Genomic DNA, 24,920 nt, shown 5'->3' with positions numbered 1-24,920 from the left:
AGAAATAAATTTGAAAATATGTATAATTATTGTATGCTGATAAAAGTAAAAAAAAAAAAAAATTTAAAGAAATAAAGTTGAATCATTGCTTTGGAGACCATACTGTGGATAGCCTATGGAATCTAGAAAATTGGGAGGGGGGACTTGAATGGGGTTTCAATATTTGACTGTTCTTAAAACAAAAAAACGGTGTTTTGACAGTATAAAGTAGATGAGAACAGAAGTCACAACTGCCTTAATTGGTTCAAAATGTCCTCTTGGCTTTGCCTACCTCTTGTGCCCTGAAGCAGATAGCAAAAGTTCAGTTCAAATCAAAATATTGAGCCCTCTTTTAAACATCCATGTTGTTTAAAAATGTTATTTTGATCTGACTCTCTTGTGAAAGAATAATCTTAGCAGGGTTTCTCAACTTTGTCATTTGGGCCCAATAATTCTTTGTTCCAGGGACCGTATTCACATTGTAGGGTGTCTGGCAGCATTTCTGGCCAACCAAAAATGTCTCTAGATATTGTACATGTCCCCTGGAAGCAAATTCACCCCAAGGTTAGGGATCATTGCCTTAAAGGATACTTATGGTATAGTGTCAACTTCACCAGAAATATCTAGTGCTATATTCTGATACAGGTTGAATCTCTTACCCAATATGCTTGGGATGGGAAGTGTTTCAGTTTTAAAAATTTTAGGGTATTTACATATGTGTGATAAAATATCTTGGGGTTGGGACCCCAGTCTAAACATGAAATTTGTTTGTTTTAAATACAACTTATACACATAGTCCAAAGGTAATTTTATGCAATATTTTAAATACCTAACTACAAACACAAACAACTGAAGAACAGTTTGGATTTTCTCTTAGGACAGTGTCAGTTCTAAAAATACTATCCCTTTCACCAAATATATTTTGTGCTTTCTCATCATCTCAGAATATGGTATACTTCAGGAACCCTCACATACTCACCCTTATCTTTTATGTATATAACTCAAAAGATAAAATGTCTGGACATTCCTAATATTAACTTTAGTTCTACAAACAGAGTAGAGGGTACAATTCTCTTTTAATTCTGACATGTAACTTTGTATTGATAAACTTTTTTTAGCATTCAGTTATCTAATATTTCAGACTAACCTATTGGCAAGATTGTATACACATTTAAATACATATATTTATGTATATTAAAAACATGTATATGTAAATACATACATTTAGATTTTCCTCCTATGGCTTATTTTCACAAAGTGAATAAAATTCTTTATTCATTTTTATAGTAATATAAAAATATAGTAATATAAGTAATATAGTAATATAAGAAGCTAGTTCTAGAACCTATAGTAATATTGCAAATTATAAAATTCTCTGAGAGTATGTGTATTATTCTTTTCCATGTTAATAAACCTTTGTTACCAATGTTTTGTGGATTCTAAAACTCTTCTCAGGTAATATTTTTGTGGAGACTTTATTTACAATAAGAAAAAGTCTTAATTTTTATTTATTTATTTTTTTACGGTGCTGGGGATTCAACCCAGGGCCTTGTGCTTGTGAGGCAAGCACTCTACCAACTGAGCTATCTCCCCAGCCCCTTATGAAGGATTTGAATGTTGAACCATTTGTTAAAATTAGGAATTTCAGTCAGGAACTTACATGTCTTCTATAAGTAAGATCCTGTTTTAGCCACTAAAAAGCATAATTCTCTAAAAGAGTCAGTGTGGATTACATAGATATGCACATACTTTGTGGACTAAATAATTTTGAAGCAGTTGATAGCTACACATGTAGTTGTAACTGAAAAGATTTGTAGTAACCAGTATACATAAATGTTGTCTCTTGAAGTTATTGCCACAATTTGCAGAGTCTGGTATAGTTTGAGACTCCCAGTCTTCTTGATGTTTTTTCTCAAAAAGAAGCAACTCAGTTTTTGATTAATGCATTCTGTATTGTTCTTACCAGGTACTGTTTCCCAGCAGTATAAATACTAGGATTTTATTTTTTTCAATATTTAATTTCTAACTTCACTTTTGTGATACCCCAAGGAATATCAAACTTGTTTTTTCTTTAAACCCATGCCATAGTGGAATAGGGTTAAAGTGGATCATGAAATGTAAATGGAAGCATAGAGTGTCACTGTCTCTAAAAGTTTGGGACTCCCTAAACATTTCTTCAGTCTACCTTGCTTGTTTTGCTGGGGTATTTTTTGTTGTCATTTGTTTTTTGTTTTGGGATTCACCATGCTGTTTTGTGTTTTGTTATACATGACACACACGTTTCTCCTATATCCTTCCCTACAACTACTGGTACTTTAGTGCTTCTAAGACTTATTAATGAATTTACCTCTCTAATAATTGCCAGTATTTTTGAAAATACTAATGATATTCATCTAAAAACTAGATCATATATATCCATATAAATTTGATGTCTTTTAGTCAGCTAGTGGGCTGAGTATAATAGTAAAATGCACTATGATTGGGTTGGGGATGTGGCTCAGTGGTAAAGCAGTTGCCTAGCATATGTGAGGTACTGAGTTCAATCCCCTGCACTGCCCCCTCCAAAAAATGTATTATGATCAATCTAAAAGTTAATACTTTTATGGGCTGGGGATGTAGCTTAGTGGTACAGTGCTTACCTATCATGTATGAGGCCCTGGGTACAATCCCTAGCACCACTAAATAAATAAATAGACTTACTATATAAATATATGAACTGAGAATGTTTTCCTTCAGTCGAATTGTGATTTTTGTATGTAGCAGTGGAATTGATTATAACTTTACAGTTGGCAAGGCTTAGAAGAGAGAAAGGAAGATTGAGGCTTTAAGAATGATAACTGTATTGAAATTTTTTTTTTTGGATCAAGACAGTACATTTATTTAAGCTCTAACAGTATACTAATGAGACAGCATTAACAGTCAACTCCTCAGCTACATGGTTCTTATTTTTACCTTTTACTTATAAATAGTAACAATTACATGCTTGTTGATATATTGCAATAAAATAAAGAAAAAACATTAAATATTAAGAGTTTTACTAAGTGTTTGTGGTAGATTGCAAAAATGTGTGCAAATCTGTCTTCTCACCCATCTCCATACAACTGATTGTGCTCTGTATTGAAATCTTTAACTCAGGGATCTTTTGCGTTATTTTTTTAGCAATCTTAGTGAAGTTTAATAGATTCTGGAACAGTCATGGTTTTACCATTTAATAGCTGTGTCACCTTGGATAAGTTAGTTGCCTCAGAGTTTCTCAGTGACTTCATCTTAAACTGGGAATTGTAATAGTTCTTGTCTCACAGGTTTATTAAGATTGAAAGAATGAGTGCATTTAACATACTGAAACGATGTAATGCCAAGGTATAAAAACACTTGATAAAATATAATGGTAATAACAATTACTGTTGTCACATTGACTAAGAAAGCTTGTTAAATCATTGTAAAGCAATGCGTCTCAATGTTTCAGAATTATTATATTAAGTTACAGGTAATTTTTTATTAATGAAAGTTTCTTTTAGTTTTTTTTTTTTTGTTTTGTTTTGGGTTTTTTGGTACTGGGGATTTAGTCCAGGCATGCATTACCTGTGAGCTACATCCCCAAGCCTATTTATTTTTTCTTTTGAGACGGGGTTTCAAGTTTCTTAGGGCCTCACTTAGTGTTGCTGAGGCTGACCTGGAACGGAGTTTCTTCTGCCTCAGCCTTCAGAGTTGCTGGGATTACAGATGTGTGCCACCATACCTGGCCTGAAAGTTTTAGAAAACTATAAAATGATAAAAATAGAAACAAAATTACAGCCTCAGAATGGCCACTTTGATATTAACTTTGGCCTCTTTATCATTTTTCTTTCTATTTTTTTTTTCTTTCTTTTTTTTTTTCTGTTTTGGGTACTAGGTATTGAACCCAGAGCCTTGTGCCTGCTAGGCAAGTACTCTACCACTATGCAAAATCCCAGCCTTTTTTGTTTTTTTTTTTTTCTCCTCCTTTCTTTCTTTTTTTTTTTTTTTTTTTTTTTTTTTTTCCTTTCAAATCTGAGACAGGGTCTTGCTCACTTACTCAGGCTGACCTGGAACTTGCAGTCTTCCTGCCTCACTGGGATTACAGGTACATGCTACCGGGCCCAGCTTTTTTATCTTTTTCTTTTCTTTTCCTTTATTAAAATCTTTTTTATTTTTACAGACTGCATTTTGATTCATTGTACACAAATGGGGTACAACTTTTCATTTCTGTGGTTGTATACAATGTAGATTCATACCATTCATGTAATCATACATATACATAGGGTAATACTGTTTCATTCTACTTTCTGTCCCCCACACCCTCCCCCCCATTTTCCTCTACACTGTCCAAAGTTCCTTCTTTCTTCTCTCCCCCCGCCCTTATTATATATTGTCATGCACTTATCAGAGAAAACATTTGGCCTTTGGTATTTTGGGCTTGGCCTATTTCTCTTAGCATGATATTTTCCAGCTTCATCCATTTACCAGCAAATGCCATAATTTTATTCTTCTTTATGACTCAGTAATATTCCATTGTGTATATATGTCACAGTTTCTTTGTGCATTCATCAACTGAAGGGCATCTAGGTTGGTTCCACAATCTAGCTGAATTGAGCTGTGAATTGAGCTGTTATGCTTTATCTTTTTTCATATTGCAATATAAACATTGTCATCCTGGTTTTTGTTTGTTTTTGGTACCAGGGATTGAACCCAGGACAACTTAACCACTGAGCCACATCCCTAGCCCTTTTTTGTATTTTATTAGAGATAGGGGTCTCACTGAATTGCTTTGGGCCTCACTAAATTGCTAAGGCTGGCTTTGAACTTGTGATCCTCCTGCCTCAGCCTCCCGAACTGCTGGGATTACAGGTGTGTGCCACTGCTCCCAGAGTCATCCTGGTTTTTTATTTGATGTTAATTCATATGCAAATGTTTGAACATCTATAAATGTCTGCATCAGGGATTATTTAGTGATTTTTTTGGGGGGTTGGGGTACTGGGGATTGAACTCAGGGTCACTTGGCCACTGAGCCACATCCCCAGACATATTTTGTATTTTATTTAGAGACAGGGTCTCACTGAGTTGCTTAGTGCCTCACTAAGTTGCTGAGGCTGGCTTTGAACTTGTGATCCTCCTGCCTTGGTCTCCCAAATTGCTGGGATTATACGCATGCACCACTGTACCTGGTTTATATAGCAATCTTTGAAGATACAGTTTCTGATCTTTTGATTTTAAAGTACCATATTCAGTGAATGGGTAGAGAGCCATGATTCTGAGGTATTAAAGTCTGATTATTTTCCTTGGCCTGTAAAAAAAATTTCCACAGCAATCTCATTTATTTCCATAATCATTTTAATGTAACTTTTATTTTAACATTATATAAAGATAAATCTTTGTTGTCCTTCAGTAGTCCATTTTCAGCAACTACAATATGAAGAGTAATTTCTATAGTTATATAAAGTCATCCAAGTAACTACAATCTTCTTTCCTATTTCCATCATTTAATTATATGTCTGATATGTGTGTATCCATAGAAAAGTCAGGAGAGACCTACTCCAAACTGTAAGTAACTTTGGGAGTAGTTTGGTTAGGGGAAAAGGTATCACTTCTTAATTACACTTTTATATTACTAAAAGTTGTTATACTTAAAAGCATAGTTATAGTCTATTGTTTTATCACCATATACAGTTATGTCTGCCAGATGTGTGTGTGACTTATTGTCAGTTTCATATTGTTTGAATTCTTAATTACATTTCAATATTTCTCTTAATATTTAATATTATACATAAATTATACATGTTTGTTATGTTTAATATGGTGTTTAGTTTCTTTATAATAATTGTGCTGGGAAAAAAGGGGTATCCTGAAAGACCAATTCATTTCTAACCAATTTTAACAGTTTTATTCACACGTAATTTTCACACCATAAGATAAACTTGTTTAAAGTGTACTTTTTTTTAGTGTTCTGTGATTTGCACTTTATTTGCTGAATTTTGCAGCCATATTATAACTTAGTTATAGCATATGTTCAACATCCCCAAAAGAAATCTTATACTTCCCATTCCTGTTCTCTCCAGCCCCTTTCTTATGTCTAAGCCACCATGAATATCTTTTGTTTCTCATAGATTTGTCTATTCTAGACTATGTAGATATGTAGATATATAGTATCATATAATATGTGGTATTTTGTGACTGATTTCTGATTTCTTTTACTTCCCATAATGTTTATGAGGTTCGTTCATGTTGTAGCATTTTTATTGCTTCTAACATATTTTATAGTGTCTTTTTCTAATTATAAATACTGTTTTAGTCAACTTTTTTATTATTGTGACCAAAAGACCTGACAAGAAAAACATAGAGGAGGAAAAATTTATATGGGGATGGTGGTTTCATAGGTCTAGTCCATAGATGACCGATTCTCCTACTCTGGGCCCAAGGTGAGGCAGAACATTACAGTGAAAGAATGTGGTGGAGGAAAGCAGCTCAGGACGTGGCAACAAGGAAGCAGAAAGAGTGCTCAAAGACATGCCCCCAGAGACCTTACCTCTTCCAACCATATAATACCTGCCTGTAGTTACCACCCAGTTAATCCATTCAAGTGAATTGATGCCCTGATTGGATTAAGGCTTTCATAACCCAGTCACTTCACCTCTAAATTTTCATACATCGTCTCACACATGAACTTTTGGGGTCACCTCATATCTAAACCATAACAATACTAACTCAAAAAATTTGAACAGGTCAAAAATTAATAAAGTAAGTCCCTTAAGGTTAAAATGGGGCTTGGGGTGAAATTTCCTTTTTGATAGGGTGTATCTAAGTGACTACAAAGATACTTTGAACACTGCTTCAGTTTGTTGTACTTAATGGGGACACCTAACATAGTCTTACTAGAGATATTCAGGGGAAGTTTTCCCGAAGACTTGACATTTCAGCTGAGACTCAGTAGAAAGTAGAAATGAGCTAAATGAAATTGAGCAGGGAAAGATGAGGTTAGCAGAGAGGAACTGAACTTGGTTAGGCAAGAGGAACAGCATGCACAAGTGACCTACCAGCAAAAGTTGTTGGACTTTCCAGGAATAGAAATTGGTTCCATAGGGGTGTTATTTAGATTTGGGTGGTAGAAGAAGGTAAAAAATAAAGCTAAAGAAATGCTGTAATAGATCATTTGTAGGGTCTCAAGGGTGGTGGGGACCATTTTTTAGAAGAACTATCCTACAGGCAGAAGGAAACTGACAGAATTTTTAAAGAAGTATTAATCAAGTCAGATTTATAATTTATAAAACATTTTGTCTGCAGTGTACAGAGTGAATTGAAAAAAGAGCATAACCAGAGATTTTCAAATTTCAGAAAATATTTTTCTTTTTCAAAATTTGTTTTGACTGGGGTGGGGGCGCTGGGGATATAGCTCAGTTCATAAAGTGCTTGCCTGTCAAACACAAGGCCCTGGGTTCAACCCCCAGTATCCCCCGCCAAAAAAAAAAAAAAAAAAAAAATTGTTTTGACCATTCTTTCATATAAGTTTTAGGATCAACTTACCAATTTCTAAAAAAACCTGTTGCAGTTTTCTAGGAAAATTGTTTATTAGTTTGGAGGAATCAATATCTTGACAATATTGAGATTTCAGATCTATAAACACGTATATCTTTCCATTTGTTTAAGGCTTCTTTAATTTCCCTTAGCAATGTTTTAGAGTTTGCGTCACATTACTAGATAGACACTACAGTACAGCATTTAATAGAAGTGGTGAAAGTGCATATTCTTACTTTATTCCCAGTTTTGGGAGAAAATGTTAAAACTTTTTACCAGTAGATCTGATTTTCTAAAAGAGTTTGTGTAGGATTGGCCTTTTTTTTTTCTTTAATAGTTTGTATCATAATAAGAACAACTGGACCTTCATGGGAAGATTTTTAAATTTCTAATTCAACATTACTTTTAAGTCTATTAGATTCTGTATTTCTCCTTGAGTCGTGTTTGGTAGCTTGTCTTTCTAGAATTTGTCTGTTTAATCCAAGTTATTTATCTTGTTGCCATAAAATTGTTTATAATATTTTCTTATAATTCTTTTAACATTTGTGGTATTCATAATCATGTCCCTCATTTCCCCTCAGTTTTGGTGATTTGTGGGTTTTTTGGTCTTTTTTCTACATCAGTCCTTTTTCTAGGTCAATCTAAAGCATTATAGATAGTTTTTTTTTTTTTTTTTTTTTCTTTCTAAAGAACCAACTTTGGCCTGGGCACAGTCGTATACACCTATAATCCCAGAAGCTTGGGAGGCTGAGGCAGGAGGATCTGAGTTCAAACCAGCCTCAGCAACTTAGCAAGGCACTAAGCAACTCAGTGAGACCCTGTCTCTAAATAAAATACCAAAAAGGGCTGGTGGATGTGACTCAGTGGTTCAGTGCCCCTGGGTTCAATCCCCAGTACCGGAAAAAAAAAAAAAAAAAAAAAAAAGACCAACCTTGTTTCAATCTTGTTTTTTTTCTACATTGTTTTTCTGTTTTCTGTTTCACTAATTTTTTCTCTAATCTTTATAATTTCCTCCCTTCTGTTTGCTTTGGGTTCAATTTTGTTCTTAGTTTTTAAAACTTGGGTTATTGATTTTAGACCTACTTTCTTTACTAATATAAGTGCTTCAAATTGTAAAATTTCCTGAAAGCACTCCTTTAGCTTCTTCGTATAGGTATATTGTGGTTTTGTTTTTATTTAATTCAAAATATTTTCTAATTTCCCTCATGACATCATATTCTTTGACCTGTGATCACTTGTAACTATGTTGCTTAATTTTTAAATTATTTAGAATTTTATCAGATTTCTTTCTTTTTTTTTTTTTGCGGTGCTGGGGTTCAAACCCAGGGCCTCATGCTTGCAAGGCAAGCACTCTACCGACTGAGCTATCTCCCCAGCCCTTCGGATTTCTTTCTATTTTTGATTTCTAATTCCATTTGATTAGAACATATACTTTGATGAACTCAATTTTTTAAAATTCAGTGAGACTTGGTTTTATGGTTTGTACTAGAGAATGTTCCTTGTGTACTTAAAAAGAATGTGTGTCTTTTGTTTGGTTGGAATGCCCCATAAATGTTAAGTTCATTAATAATGTTCAAGTCTTCTATCCTTACTAATTTTTTTCATGTAGTTCCTTTTTTAATTATTAATGATGAGCTATTGAAAATGTTAAACAAAATTTCTGAATTGTCTTTTCACTTCTGTTAGGTGTTTTCACATTTCTAATTGCTATATCCTCTTGACTTTTTTTTTTTTTTTTTTTTTTTTTGGGGGAGGGGGGCGATGCTGGGGATCGAACCCAGGGCCCTGTGCTTGCAAGGCAAGCACTTTACCAACTGAACTATCTCCCCAGCCCCCTCTTGATGTTTTGAAATGTCTGTCTCTAGTAATATTATTTATTGTCTGTTTTATCTAATAATATAACTATTCCACCTCTCTTATGGTTACTATTTGCATGGCATATTTTCCCCATCCTTTTACTACATGTGACTTTGAATGTAAGATGTTCTTTTGTAGACAAAATGTCATTGAATCTTATTTTTTTTATCCATTCTGACTATCTCTGTCTTTTGAGTAGAGTGTGTAGCCCATACACATTTAATATGATTGTTGGTATGGTTGATATTATGCCTGTCATTTTGCTGTTTGTTTTCAGTTTTAACTCAGTTGTTTCTGTTCTTTGTCCTTCTTAACTTTGTTTTCATTATGATGAGTAGTTTCCAGTCACATTCTGAACATTTTGGGTATTAAGTAGTGAGAATAAGAATCCATTTCTTCATTTTTTAGCAAACAATGACCCTGGTAGGATGTTATGTATAGATCTAGATGGGGTTGAATTTTCACCTTCCTGCAAGGTCCTGCTGACACCACCTCAGCAAAAGTGAGCACTGGCACACATTACCTCCTTACAGACAGATAGGATGTAACATCAGCTTTCTTTCAGGCCCCACTGATGGGGGCAGGTAGGGATAGGGGAGACAACATGCTCTACTTCCAAATGCCTTTCTTTGTGGGTGTGGAGGCTCAGCTTCCCACTGTAGCTCTATGACTCAATTGTAGTAGTAATAGAATAATGAGGTAATGTTTCAAGTGGTTTAGGCAAGTGAAAACTTGACAGATCTGAACCATTAGAATTGTATGAGTCATCAGTTAATTGCCTGTGTCCATCAGAAGTGTCACTCAAACCACATATTAGGTTTTAAGAAAATCAAAAGGGTCAGTGAAAGAAAATTTTTTAGTAGACAAAATTGTTACTTTGAAGAAGTCTGTATTTCAAAGAAATGAGCAAAGGAGATGGTATACATAGTTGTTGCAAATATTTTTATCTGGAATTTTCTTTAAAATTCAGAGACATAATTTTTTCTTTTTAAAGATAGATCCAGTTACATAAACAGCCCATCTCATGTGTCTTCTGGCAGGTTTAGAAATACTTTGAAACCTCAACCAAAGATTCCCTGACCAAAGAATAATTTTGTGCCATTATTATGTGGGCTAGAGCCCCCCATTTCTAGACTTGGAGTAGTGATGGGGACACTGAAATAAGAGGATAGAATGATAGAGATAGTTGGAGTATCAGGGATTGTTGAGTCATTCTCCTTTTCATCATTGTAGGTATGAAAAAATTGCTCCGATCACTTCCATCTACTGTGGGAGGAGAAGCATTCTCTGTTCCCAGTTTGGGGAGTAAATATAGGAAAGGGAAGAAAGGTGATTTATAAAGGTGGGACTTGGTGAGAGATTATTGATGAGGACAGTAAGTAAAAAAGATGGGGAAATCCAAAACTACCAGTAAGTTTTTAACTTTCATAAATGAAAGAATTATAATGTCATTGACAGGAAAGATGCCACAGGAGATTCATGGTCATGATGCTGTTTTAATTTGATTTTGAATTATTTATGTTTTATTCATTTAGTTAGTAGTTTCTGTGTTTTTAAAAATCGTAATGCACCTTGCAACTTTCCAAAAGATTTATCAAGATATAATTTATAGTACCATAAAATTTGTCCAAACTTGTATAATTTACATACTATAAAAATTTAGAGAATTGTATAATTCAGTTATTTTAGTATATTCACAACCATCAAATCATTGCCATCACCATAGTATACCATCTAATTTTAGAACATTTATATCACCCTAAAAATAAATGCCATACCTACCTCTAGCCCTGGACAACCATTGATCTACTTGCTTCTTCATATCCTTTTTCTAGACATTCATGTAAATGGAATATTAAAATGTGGCAATTGTGACTTTTTTGTGTCTGACTTCTTTCACTGAATTTAATGTTTTTGAGGCTTACCCATGTTCTTTGCACTTTGAACATGAGATTTATAGCTAAAAATAAGTGAATTGTGCACTACATATGAGACATGTAGGTAAATTATATAAAACCACAGTGTAGGGGAGTCTTTCTTAAACATTGAAAGAATAGTACCAGGTGTGGTGGTACAAGCCTGTAATCCCGGAGACTTGGGAGGCTGATGCAGGAAGATTGTAAGTTTGAGACCAGCCCTGGCAAGACCCACTCTCATCTGGGGATGTAGCTTGGTGAGAGACTGCCCCTGGGTTCAATCCCTAGTACTAGGGGGGAAAAAAAAAAAGGTGATAATATGATAAAGTGATTTTGTTAATGTTTATTATGTATCTATAGATGCTATACATTTGCTAACATAGAGTATCAGTGTGTAACAGTTTTAGTAATTTTTAGAGTGGATGCTGAATTTGACAAAACTTGGCACCCCTTCCTGTTCAAAACACTAGAAAAACTAGGGATAGTAGGAACATACCTCAACATTGTAAAAGTTATCTATGCTAAACCCAAGGACAAAATCATTCTTAATGGAGAAAACTTGAAAGCATTCCCTCCAAAAACTGGAACAAGACAGGGATGCCCTCTTTCACAACTTCTTTTCAACATAGTCCTTGAAACTCTAGCCAGAGCAATTAGAAGAAAGAAATTAAAGGGATAAGAATAGTAAAAGAAGAACTCAAACTATCATAATTTGCTGATGACATTCTACATGTAGAAGCCAAAAAAAAAAAAACAAAAAACTCCACCAGAAAACTTCTAGAACTAATAAGTGAATTCAGCAAAGTAGCAGGATATAAAATTAATACCCATAAACCAATTGAATTCTTACACATCAGTGATGAATCAACTGAAAGAGAAATTAGGAAAACTATCCCATCCATAGTAGCCTCAAAAATAAAATATTTGGGTTATCAGTCTAACAAAAGAAGTGAAAGACCTCTACAATGAGAACTACAAAACACTAAAGAAATTGAAGAAGACCTTAGAAGATGGAAAGATCCCCCTTGCTCTTGGATAGGCAGAATTAATATTGTCAAAATGGCCATTCTACCCAAAGTGCTCTACAGACTTAATGCAGTTTCTATTAAAATTCCAATGACATTCTTCATAGAAATATAAAAAACAATCATGAAATTCATTTGGAAAAATAAAAGACCCAGAATAGCGAAAAGAATTCTCAGCGAGAAAAGTGAAGTAGGAGGCATCACAATACCAGACCTTAAATTATACTACAGAGCCATAGTAGCAAAAATGGCATGGTATTGGAACCAAAATGCATTCATAGACCAGTGGTAAAGAATAGAAGACATAGAGACACAGAAACAAACCCATAAAATACATTTATCTCATACTAGACAAAGGTGCTAAAAACATATTGGAGAAAAGAGCCTCTTCAACAAATGGTGCTGGGAAAACTGGAAATTCATATGTAGCAAAATGAAATTAAACCCCTGTCTCACCCTGCACAAAAATCAACTCAAAGAGGATCAAAGACTTAACTAGAACGGAGACCCTGTGCCTAATAGAAGAAAAAGTAGGCCCAAATCTCTACCATGTTGTCAGCTTAGGACCTGACTTCCTCAACAAGACTCCCTAAAGTGCAAGAAGTAAAATTAAGAATCAATAAATGGGATGGAATGAAATTAAAAAACTTCTTCACAGCAAAGGAAACAATCAAAAATGTGAAGAGAGAGCCTATAGGATGGGAAAAAATCTTTATTACATGCACCTCAGATAGAGCATTAATCTCCAGGATATATAAAGAACTCAAAAAACTTAACATCAAAAAAAACCCAGTCAATAAATGGGCAAAGGAATTGAACAGGCACTTCACAGAAGTAGAAAATACAATTAATCAACAAATATATGAAGAAAGTTCAACATCTCTAGCAATTAGAGAAATGCAAATCAAAAGTACACTGAGATTCCATCTTACCCCAGTCAGAATGGCAGTCATCAAGAATATAAGCAACAGTAAATGTTGGCCAGGATGTAGGGGCAAAGGTACACTCATACATTGCTGGTGGGACTACAAAGTGGTACAACAACTATGGAAAGCAGTATGGAGATCCTCAGAAAACTTGGAATGGAACCACCACTTAACCCAGTTATCCCACTCCTAGATAGGTTTATTCCAGAAGAACTTAAAAATAGCATACTACAGTGACACAGCCACATCAATGTTTATAGCAGCTCAATTCATAATAGCTAAATTATGGAATCAGTCTAGGTGCCCTTCAACAGATGAATGGATAAAGATGAATGGATAAAGAAAATGTGATATATATACACAATGGAATATTACTCAGACATAAAGAAGAATGAAATTATGGCATTTGCTGATAAATGGATGAAACTAGAGGCTATCATGCTAAGTGAAAAAAGCCAATCCCAAAGAACCCAAAGGATAAATGGTAATCCACATAGGGAGTGGAATGGATAGAGGTATTTTGGACTAGACAAAGACGAGTGAAGGGAGGGGAAGAGGACATAGGGGTTGGAAATGTAGTAGAATGAATTGGAAATTTTTACCCTATGTGCATATATGATAACATGACCTGTGTAACTCTACAATGTGTACAACGAGATGAATGAGAAGTTATACTCCACTTACGTATGATGTGTCAGAATGCATTCTACTGTCATGTAAAACTAATTAGAACAAATAAAATTAAAAATATATTTAAAAATGAGTACTGAGGTAGAGATTTATCATGGAATGTTTGCAGTATTTAGGTTGGAAAGAAAACCCCATTAACTTCATTTTGAATGTTTAATGTTTATTTCAGTATCCTTGTCCAAATGAATATGGATTATATACTAAATTATCATTACTGTATTAATATTGATTATTTTGATCAAAGCTAAGTAAGAGTAATAGACCTAAATTATAAAGAAGAGAGAAGGGATGGAAAAGGTACCACATATTACAACTAAAAGTAATTTATCTATTTTGATACTGTAGAGATATATTTATTTAAATTTTTATATCAAACCAGAACTTTGTTATTGCCCTAATTTGATTAATGTAACATGTAAATCATTAGTTCCTTGTCATTGACATATCAAACTGTGTAAACATAATTATTTACTTCATAAATATCACTTAAAATATCTTAATTTGAAAACCACCCTGGTTAGAAATCAAATAATTATTCACAGTTTTCATATGCAGTCACATTTGAAATAATTAGTAATAATCAACATAATCTGGACTAATCTGAGTCTCTCCCATATCTTATGCTCACCTTTTCCCTTTGAACATCTTCCCCAGGAGTTTATTAAATACTGTCCCTTTCTTTACTAAAACTAAAGAATAGTAAGTTGATTTACATTAAGTTACTAAGGTTTCAACACTTGCCTTTCCAGGTGTATCCTTGTTTGAAAAGAAGATTACAACTGTTTATGATAGATTTTTCTATGAACTTGTGGTGGGAAGAGAGATGGGAACAGAGAGCAAAGTATTTAGCTCCTCCCTTTACCTCCTAGACTAGATTTTATGATGGGCCTATATTAGGGAGTTAGTCATGTACTACTGAAAACAGAATCAACTGTTATAAAGACAGATGTTTCCTCATAGCTCTAATAATGAAAATAGAAAAATTTGATAAATTTTAGGAATATCCTCATACGGATTCATTTAGTACTTGAGTTTGGCGTTCTGTTGATCATTATGGTATCATTTTCTTCTGTGCACTGAATCAATATGGTTGACTTTAAACATACTCCTTCACTTTTACTCCCTCCCACTATTTAAATATGACATTTGCCAGTAAATGGATGAAACTGGAGAACAGCATCTAAGTGAAATGAGCTAGGTTTAGAAAGTCAAGAATCAAATGTTTCCTCTCATGTGTAATCTAGAGCAAAATATGGAAAACTAAAGGGAGGGTGTCCCATGAAAATAGGAGGGAGGTCAGCGGAGTAGAGGAAGGGGATAGAGGGAGAGAGAGGAAGGATGAGAAAAGGGAGGAAACGCAGAATGAAATTGGCCAAATTATGCTATATACCACAGTGAGTTTCACCTTTATGTATATATATTTCTCTCTCTCTCTCTCTCTCTCACACACACACACACACACACACACACACACACACACACACGGAACACCAGTAGAGTAGAGGAAGGAGAACAAAGGAAGGGAAAAAGGAAGTATTGGGAACTGAATGTAGAAAATTATATTCCATATATATATGATTATGTCAAAATGAACCCCAATATTATGTATAACTGCAATACACTAATAAAACATTTAAAAATATATTTATCCATAAGGATCCCTACTTTGTAACATTGTTCTGAGTAATGAATGTCCCCCCCCCCTTTTTTGTTTTGTTTTGTTTTGTTTTCTTCTAGGCTGTATTCATCACCAAAGAAAAAACTTACACCAATGCAGAAATCGGTTAGTCCATTAGTATGGTGCAGGCAAGTTTTGGATTACCCAAGTCCTGATGTTGAATGTGCTAAAAAGTCTCTTATCCACAAACTTGATCAAACTATGTCAGGTATGTCTGCAACTTTACTGATAAATTCATCTCTTTTCTTTCTTTAGTCAAAAAACATAAATATTGAGTGGTGCATTCTTTAGAAGGCCATTCCTTGCTTGGCAGCATTTTTTGAGTCTCATTGTGCATACCATCATGAGGACTGTTCTGTCATTCACTTAATAACTTTTTAAAAAGTCTCATTTTTATTTAGTCTCATTCTAAGGAATAATATCCCTGAAATTATGAACTTCGTATGATTCTTTTCTATTACAAGTTTAGTAACTATTAAAACATTTCTTGTGTATTTTCTGAAATTATTTCACATACCACATTTTGGGGAAACACTGACGAGGTAGAAAGATACAGGTAGAAAACCAGAGACCTTTTTTCACCTTTGCACCTAATTGCTGGGTGACTCTTCTCATTATTTAGTTTCTATGAGCTCAGAGTTCTCATGAGAATGAGATTTGAAAGGTTATTTTTAAGGATAAAATAATAATGTATATGAAAGGGGCTGGATTGTTTTTTGGATCACAGTGGGTGCTTCTTAGTAAATGTATTACTTTTTCTTCCTTATGTTTTCTTCTACTTGATATTTTAGGTTTAAATTGCTTTTAGTCTTTTTTGTTTAATAGCATTCACAAAGCTGACAAAAATGTGTCTGTACCTATTTATGACATTTAACATAGCATGCCAGTGTGGGTAGAAATGTAGGAAAAATGTAGGCATTTTTCTCAGTCTTTTGAAACTGTTGTTTTCTGAAATACTCAGATTCTAACAAATTGATGCATGGTTATTAATCCTGAAAACATTTTGTTTTTGTTTTTCTTTGCATTTGCTTAGCAGCAATGTACTTTAAATGTGTTTGTTAGTGTTGTTATACATGCTCTTTGGTTAGCATTTAAGTTGAAATTGGTCCAGGTAACAGAGAGGAGACTAGCTAAACTGGTATATAGTAAAATGAAGTTTATTTGACTTTAAGGACTATTGGTAGATTTACAAATAACTTACAGGATGTGATTATAGAGTGCTGAATCTGAGATTGCTTTGATACTAAAGTCCTTCTTTCCCTCTGTATTTTTGTCTGAATATCAATTTGATTTTAGAATTATTCTCTGGAGCTTGATTTAAGTTATATTCATAAGAAATTGAACTATGTAGATGAGTTTGTAGACACCTTGAAGTAGCAAAGTTTTTGAACAAACTGCAGTTATATATTACTTAGACATTTATTAACAATATTCTTGGGGCTGGGTTGTGACTCAGTGGTAGAGTGCTTGCCTAGCATGTGTGAGCCACTGGGTTCACTTCTCAGCACCGCATAAAAACAAATAAATAAAATAAATGCATGTGTCCATCTACAACTAAAAAAATTTTTTTAAAAATATTCTTGATCAGTTTTCCTGTACTTTCAGTATAGTGTCTCACCTTGGAAGTAATATAATTTACAATTTAATTAGGACTTTTCACCATTCAGCAGTAAATGTTAAGAGCCTAGTGTGCTGAAGATTGTTCTCAGTTCTGAGGACATAGCCATAAATATAATAGATCAAAAAATTCCTTTCTTCATGGAACTTATAGTCTTATTGGATTATCAGACAATAGGAAATAGATAAAAAAATAAGTTGGCAAACTTTTTCTGTAAAGAGTCAGTTTAATCTTTGGCTTGTGAGGGACCAGTTTTACCCTTATAAGGACACACTAACAGCCAAAGACAATATGTAAACAAATTGGCATGGTTGTGTTCCAGTAAAACTTTGTTTACAAAAACAGGTAGTCACTTGAATTTGGCCTGCAGACTACAGTTCACCAACTCCTGGTTTCTCACATCCTAAGAAATAAGAATTATTACCAGTAATCTGTCCTTGAGAGAAAAAAGCAAAGCTGCTATACTACAAAAAGAGTAGTCGATTTTTGCTTTATTATAATAAGAGTATTAAAGATCGTAGGAATGTGTAAGTGAAGGAGTTACTCTTGAACCAAAACTAGATGCAATCAAGTACTGGATGTATTTAACAATGTCTTAATTGTATATATATGCACACAATAATAGTTATAGCTATAAATATAATGTATGTTTTAAATATGTACATTTAAAATTTTTAAGGAAAAAAATAACTAGTTTGCAAGTTTGAACTTATATTCCTAAACTACTCTTTTTCCAAGAAGATTGTATTTAATTTTTTTTTAATAAAGCAAAACTTCCTGGGAACTTAGGTATTGTGTTGTAGAAGAACAGTTTCTATTCATCCCATTTAACTTCTCTAAGGTGTAGTACCACTTGATCCTAAACTCATCTTGTCTTTGTGATAATGCATTATCTTTTTTACCCTCTTACTCCTCCTCCTGTTTTCATTTCTGTCTTCTTTGAAGGTGCTTCCATCTATGCCAAGTTGCTGTTGTTTTGTAATAAAATTAATATAACATAAAAGTTCCATTTTCATCATTTTGAATGTACAGTTCAGTGACTTTAAAGTACATTCACACTGATGTGAAACTGGCATCATTGCCCATCTGGACAGAACTTTTCATCATCCTATACTAAAATTCTATACCTGTATTAAACAATAACTTCCCATGACCCCTAACAACCCTCTGTCCAACTTTTCAGTTTAGGCTGCCTCTGTCTTTTGCCTCATGTCTCTTTTGGTGTTTTCATCCACTTCTGTGGTGTCCAGTGTCATCCATATTTGAATTAATCTCATTCATTCATGCATATATTCAGTTAGGTTTTTTTGAGAGCCTATATGTCAGACTTTGGGAAAAGGGTGAGAGATACAGGATAAGGAAAAATAAACCCAACACTGTACATATACTCCTGGAGTCCATCATCTAGCAGAGGAAACTTAAAAATAATCTTTATAACTGATGATATGTAATTAAGGAATGGTATACAGTGCTTTGGGCTTTGAGAAACAGGAGTTTCCTTTCAAGAAGTGATCTTTAACCTGAGTCGTAAAGATTCAGGAAAATGTAAGTGTGCTAAGGGAGAGGGAGAGAGTAGGAGGTGGACAGACAGAACATGTGCAAAGGCTCACTGTGGGAGAGCCAGTGGCTTATACGAGGAGCTAAAACAAGTCACTGTGGCTGGAGAAGAGAAGGAATGAAGGGATATGATATAATTATGGTCAGAAAAACGTATAGGGAGCCAGACCACAAGGCCTTATAGGCCATATTAAGTATTATGGACTTTATTTTAAGAACATTGGGAAATTTAGAAGTTTTATGTAAGAGTGTGGAATGGTAGATCGAAAGACATGACCCAATTTGCATTTTAGAAAGGACATTCTTGCAGTAATATAAAGAGCAGAGTGGAGAGGGCCAAGAGTAAATGTAGGATTCTCTAGAGATGTCATGATGCTAACTGAGCTGTGTGAGTTGGGAAGGATAGGAAAAAAACAAACCATTTTTCTCTACTTTCACACCATAACAATCAACACAGAAAAGACTCTGTGACCTCAGAAATGGGGAATTTCTCCCCTCTAGGAAGAAAGCAATAAGCTCTACAGAGGATATCTGCTGATCTCCTTCCAATTCAATTCAGTTCTAACACTGTCTACCTGGAGGTAGCCTGAGATCCCACAGATTGAGGATTCAGTCCCACAAGACTGTCCTCCAATTCAGATGCCAATGGCAAGTCCAAGGTTGTAACCTGTGCTTCTTACCGACTGGCTATAATCAGGTTTCCTATTGCCCCTCTTCAGGTTTGCTTATTTAGCTGAAGCAGCTCACAGAATTCAGGGAAACACTTAGGTTTACCAATTTATTATAAAGAATAATCCAAAGAACACAGATAAAGAGATACATAAAAGGAGGTATGAGAGAAGGGGCATGGAACTTATATGCCCTTTCCAGGCACATCACCTTCCAGGAACCTGTCTGGAAGCTGTCTGGAAACTCTTAGAACCCCGTTCTTTGGGGGTGCTTATGGAGACTACATTGCAAAGGCATGCCTGAAGCACAGACAACCATGTTGAAATGTAACGGGACAAAAAGAGTATGATCTAATGCAAATAGACTGGGTAGGGAAACCCAGGAAAGCCTGTCTGAACTCAGATTCTTCCGCATTCCTTTCTTGTGAGTATGGGACAAAACACCTTCTGAAATTGAGGTCTTAGGATCTTTCAGACAAGGTAGATCAAAGAATTTCTTTACGGGCAGCTCCAAGACAGAAAGGCAGATTAGATTAGATTTTCTGTGACCTATCTTAAGGAAGAGAGTTCTAGTTTCTATGACTTGCCTTGGGGAAATGAGCCATGAACTATGCTGGAAAACAAGAAGTATGTCATTGAGCAAATTGTAGTTGAAGAGATGAAAAAATGGGTTGAGTCATATATGAGGACATGAAGAAGAAAGAATCAACAATTTTTGTTTTTTGGTACCAGGGATTGAACCCTGAGGCACTCAGCCACTGAGCCAGCTCTTTTTATTTCTTATTTTGAGACAAGGTCTTACTAAGTTGCTTAGGTTCTTGCTAAATAGACTGAGGCTGTGTTTGTACCTGGTAGTCCTTCTTCCTCAGTCTTCCAAGTTGCTAGAATTACAAGCGTGTGCCACTGTGCTTGCATCAACAATGATTTCTAGGTTTCCAGTTTGTATGATAGGATGAATGTTATCTTTCTGAGAGAGGGACCCCTAGAAGAGAATTAGATTTTAACAGGAAATTCATGAGTCGGATTTAATGTATGAATTCTGGGATACATTTACCATACTGTCAGAGAGACATTAAATGGGTGGTGTGTGTGGGACTGACACACAGAAGAAACTTAAATTAGAAATAGAAATAATGGGGAGCCTTTGGTAGATAGATGATAATTGATGTTGTATGTATGTTTGAAATTTCTCAGGAAAAAGATATGGCATAGAGTGACAGTGTTTAATAACCAAGTAAAAGATAATAAACTTTAGAGGAGATTGTAAAGGAATAAGGAGATAGCTAGAAATTTGTACGCATGTTTCTTCTTGGTTTGTTGTTTCCATGATGATCATGCTTCATACTACATACTAAATTTGTATAAAATGTGGTGTCTCATCTCACGTGGTACAACTAAACAGAAAACATATGTTCCTCCTCCCAAAACCATTTCTCTGTCAGTACGTAAACCAGAAACAAGGCACCTGATTTACTTTCCAATTTTTCATGTCCTTTTTCTTTTTTTCTTCTTATTTTCTAGTCACTGTATACTGCCTAGTTTAGTCTATTTAACATCAGTATTTCACTGCTGTTTCCCCAAAACTGATTGAATCACAGCATTTTTGCTCAAAACTACTGATTGATTTATTTTTGCTACTAAATGGGTTTCCTGAGCATAGTGTTCCAGAACTTCCATGACTTGTACCCAGCTACTTTTCCCTATGCTGTCCTTCCGATTTGCTTTACCATACTAGACTACTTCATTTATTTCCTTTTGTTCATATTAACATAGCACATTTGTACTTTCCCTACTTTTAGTGGCCTATCAGATTACTACTCATCCTCTCAAGACTGCTTAGTGCCTATTTTTCCAAAAGACATTACCCATTTTCTCAGTTGTAAAATTTCTCAGTTCCTTTCTGTACCTTTTACACCTTTATCGTAGTACTTATTTGATTTTGCAATTGCTGTTCTTTTGGCCAATTCTATTAGACTAGCCAGCCTCTTAAGAGAAAGTACCATGTTGTATTTGTATATTTTCTATAGTGCTTTGGCTATCTTTATAAATATTGAATAAGGTGTGGATATTAGAATATAATGGAAGGAAGCTGGGCACAGTGGCACATGCTTGTAATCCCAGCTGTTCAAGAGGCTGAAGTAGGAGGATCATGAGTTCAAAGCCAGCATCAGCAACAGCAAGGTACTAAGCAACTCAGTGAGACTCTGTCTCTAAATAAAATACAAAATAGGACTGGGGATGTGGCTCAGTGAGTGGCCAAGTGCCCCTGAGCTCAATCCCAGCACCAAAAAAAAAAAAAAGAATAGGATGGAAGGAAGAAATATTATTGATTTTTCTTGTATATAATTTCACTTGACATCTCTTAGCTCTACTGTTGTACTATTTATGTACTTTTATATGCAAAGCATAATTTTTTTGACAGAAGTATTATTCTAGAGGGAATAAACTTTGATTTTCAAAAGGGAAAGCTCCCTTTTTTTTTTTTTTTTTTTTTTTTTTTTACCTTGACCTGACTTAAACAGTCATTATTGCTTTGGTTTTTCAAAACCCTAAAGGCCATTTTAAAAACAGTATTTGCCCGGCATGACGGCATATGCCTGTAATCCCAGCAATTTGAGGCTGGGGCAGAAGGATCGCAAATTCAAAGCCAGTCTCAGCAACTTATCAAGACCCTGTCTCAAAAAATAAAAAGGGCTGGGAGTGTAACTCAGTGGTTAGGTGCACTTGGGTTCAATCCCCAGCACCAGAAAATAAAAATAAAAACAATATTTTATAGTTTTTTAAATAATGTTTGTTATAGAAAAAATAGGCACAAATGTTTTTATATTGATTTATTTTAATGCTCACTCAGGATTGATAGAAGAGTTATTGAAGAATAAACTTTCTCCAACAAGGTAGAAGTACATTAATTTCATAGCCAGTAGTCTATTTAGAATATGTTCTTCCTATATTATTTTGTCGTTTGATGTGGCTACCGTTTTGTTTGCATAACAATTTAAGATGAAAGCATCATATTGGGATTATATTTCCCCTACTACTATGTTTCTTTATTTAAGCCAAGATAATGATTTAATGAATTTTTAATTGGAAAACTTTTGAATAAAATGTTAACTTTTTCTGATATTGATTTGATTTTCCCCTTCTCATTAAAATACAGCTCTCAAGAGACAGAATTTATATAATAATCCTTTCAACTCTGTGAGTTACTCAAGTCCTTACAGTCCAAATGCCAGTAGCCCATACAGCAGTGGCTTCAATTCTCCATCCTCAACCCCAGTGCGACCTCCTATAGTCAAACAACTTATACTTCCTGGAAATTCAGGTAAGGAGAAAACAGAATGGAGTTATTAATCAATGGTTTTACACTCACTGCCCTACCTCAGAAAATAAGTTATTCATTAGTAGTTCAGGTTCCTTTTATTTATGAATATTTCGACTGCTTAGAGAAAATCTCTTTGAGGAACCACTTTGCAACATAAACTATACTAGGTTTCAGGGGTACAAAGATAAGGCAATGTGTTACATCTATGTAATTTCCTTTAGTATGTACTTAGAAAATTTAAAATCTGATCTGATTAAGCGTGAACACAACCTTGACTTTTTACAAATCTCTTTATTTTATTTATTTTTACGTGGTGCTGAGGATTGAACCCAGTGCCTCAGCACATGCTAGGCAAGCTCTCTACCACTGAACCACAATCCCAGCCCCAACTTTGGCTCTTAAATAGATCCTTATCAAGTGACCTGCATTGTTTATAGAAGCTACAGAGTTAAATACTCTTTAAAGAGCTTTAGTAGGCTTTGATATTAACCATAAGCAGTTGTATGAGGTTATATGTGAATGTATTAAAAGAGAGAGAGATGCTGTAAATGATGTGGGAGGGACAGATTGCTATGAACTGGAGAAAGTATTTTCTGCTCTGGTTCTGTGACTGACACTGTTCCTGTGTAGCTAGCTATTTATAATTCACACATTCAGTTACTCCTTTGCTGCTATTATTATGTCTTATTAATATAACCTTCCTTTAAGATTAGCGTATTGTTAACCATCGTAGACTTTCGACTTGTCAGTTCTCTAGTCTAAACTTTATTGATTCTGTTCTTTGCCTAGTATATAGTGTATTTGATACTTATTTCTCCTATGACAATTAAAAAGTTTAATCTGTAATAATTAATATAAAGAATTTGATTCAGGCATTATTTGAGCCTAACCTTGTAGTACTTTTTCTGTTGTGCACTTTGCTCTTCTTTGCTTGATAATGTAAATGTTAATTATTTTGTATTTTTCTTGCTCTCCTTACATGCCTTTCATGTTGGAACTGACTCTTATGGTGAAGAAATGTGGAAAACAAGTGTTTCAAATCTGTATTAGAAATATTAGCGACAGTGTTTAGAATTTTATTATTCTACAATAGAGGTTGATGATCCCATGAAAATATTTCCCTAGAAAAACATGTATTCTTTATTCCTCTGATCTCCTTTATTTCTCTGATCCTTTTGGTTTGCAATGATAAAGTACTCTTTTTTAATGTAGTCATTTTCTTCATCCCATCTTTTGTGCTTCACTACTAAACCTCAGCACTCCTTGGATCCCCACTACTAATTTGCCAGAAGAATTTTGTAAACATGACATCATGCAGAAATTGGCCTAGTGTTCTTTTCTGGTTTATTTTTAAATGTCTAAGGAATCTATAATTTTTCTCAAACTGGAGTTTTCTTGTTTAGGAAAAATGGATGCTTTTATTAAGTGGAAAAATGGTGGTTCTTGTTAATAACTGAATTTGAGAGAAGAAAATACTGCATTATATATTCATCTACTTTACAGAGCAGTTTCACTGACTATGTTGTAAAGGTTGAAATCCTCTAGCCTAGAGTTAATTGATACCAACTATTTTCCAGGCACTGGGTTGAATTGTTCCCTGTAAATGAATAGATAAGTAATATGAAATGAAAAGTTGTTTTGTACTTATGCCATAATATATAAATGAGTTTCTATAGCCCTCTTTTTTTCTTAACAAGGACCATTTCTATTTTTAGCATGTGTTCAGTATTTTGCAAAGGACAGAATAATAATGAACTGAAGCAAAGAATGTAATATATAAATTACAACAGGTATTCTTTCAGTTTTGGTCATATTAAAGTTTGATTTTTTTTTTTCCTCAAGGTAACTTCAAAAGTTCATCAGACAGAAATCCTCCACTCAGTCCTCAATCCTCTATAGATAGTGAGTTAAGTGCTTCAGAATTAGATGAAGATTCAATTGGATCCAATTATAAGTTAAATGATGTAACTGATGTGCAAATTCTAGCCCGGATGCAGGAAGAAAGTAAGTATTTTAATTGCCAAAAGTTGAGATTTTTGCAGGGCACAGTGGCACATGCCTGTAATCCCACCTACTCAGGAGTCTGAGGCAGGAGGATTGCAAGTTTGAGGCCAGCCTGGACAACTTAGTGACACCCTGTCTCAAAATTAAAAATTA

General features: G+C 34.4%; 1 protein-coding gene across 2 annotated transcripts in view; it reads left to right on the top strand.

The window, feature by feature from the left end:
* Positions 1–24,920, top strand: part of Slain2 (SLAIN motif family member 2) — a 62,784-nt gene that overhangs the window by 7,405 nt on the left and 30,459 nt on the right. For both annotated transcript variants that reach the window (XM_047566514.1, XM_047566513.1), the window contains exons 2-4: positions 15,658–15,806; positions 22,599–22,763; positions 24,606–24,767. In XM_047566514.1, coding sequence (XP_047422470.1) covers positions 15,658–15,806; positions 22,599–22,763; positions 24,606–24,767 — 476 coding nt within the window. The remainder of the gene's footprint in view (positions 1–15,657; positions 15,807–22,598; positions 22,764–24,605; positions 24,768–24,920) is intronic.

Source organism: Sciurus carolinensis, chromosome 10 (genome assembly GCF_902686445.1).
Source record: "Sciurus carolinensis chromosome 10, mSciCar1.2, whole genome shotgun sequence".
NCBI lineage: Eukaryota > Metazoa > Chordata > Mammalia > Rodentia > Sciuridae > Sciurus > Sciurus carolinensis.
Note: the sequence above shows the minus strand (reverse complement) of the source record. Positions and strands in the feature narration are given on the sequence as shown.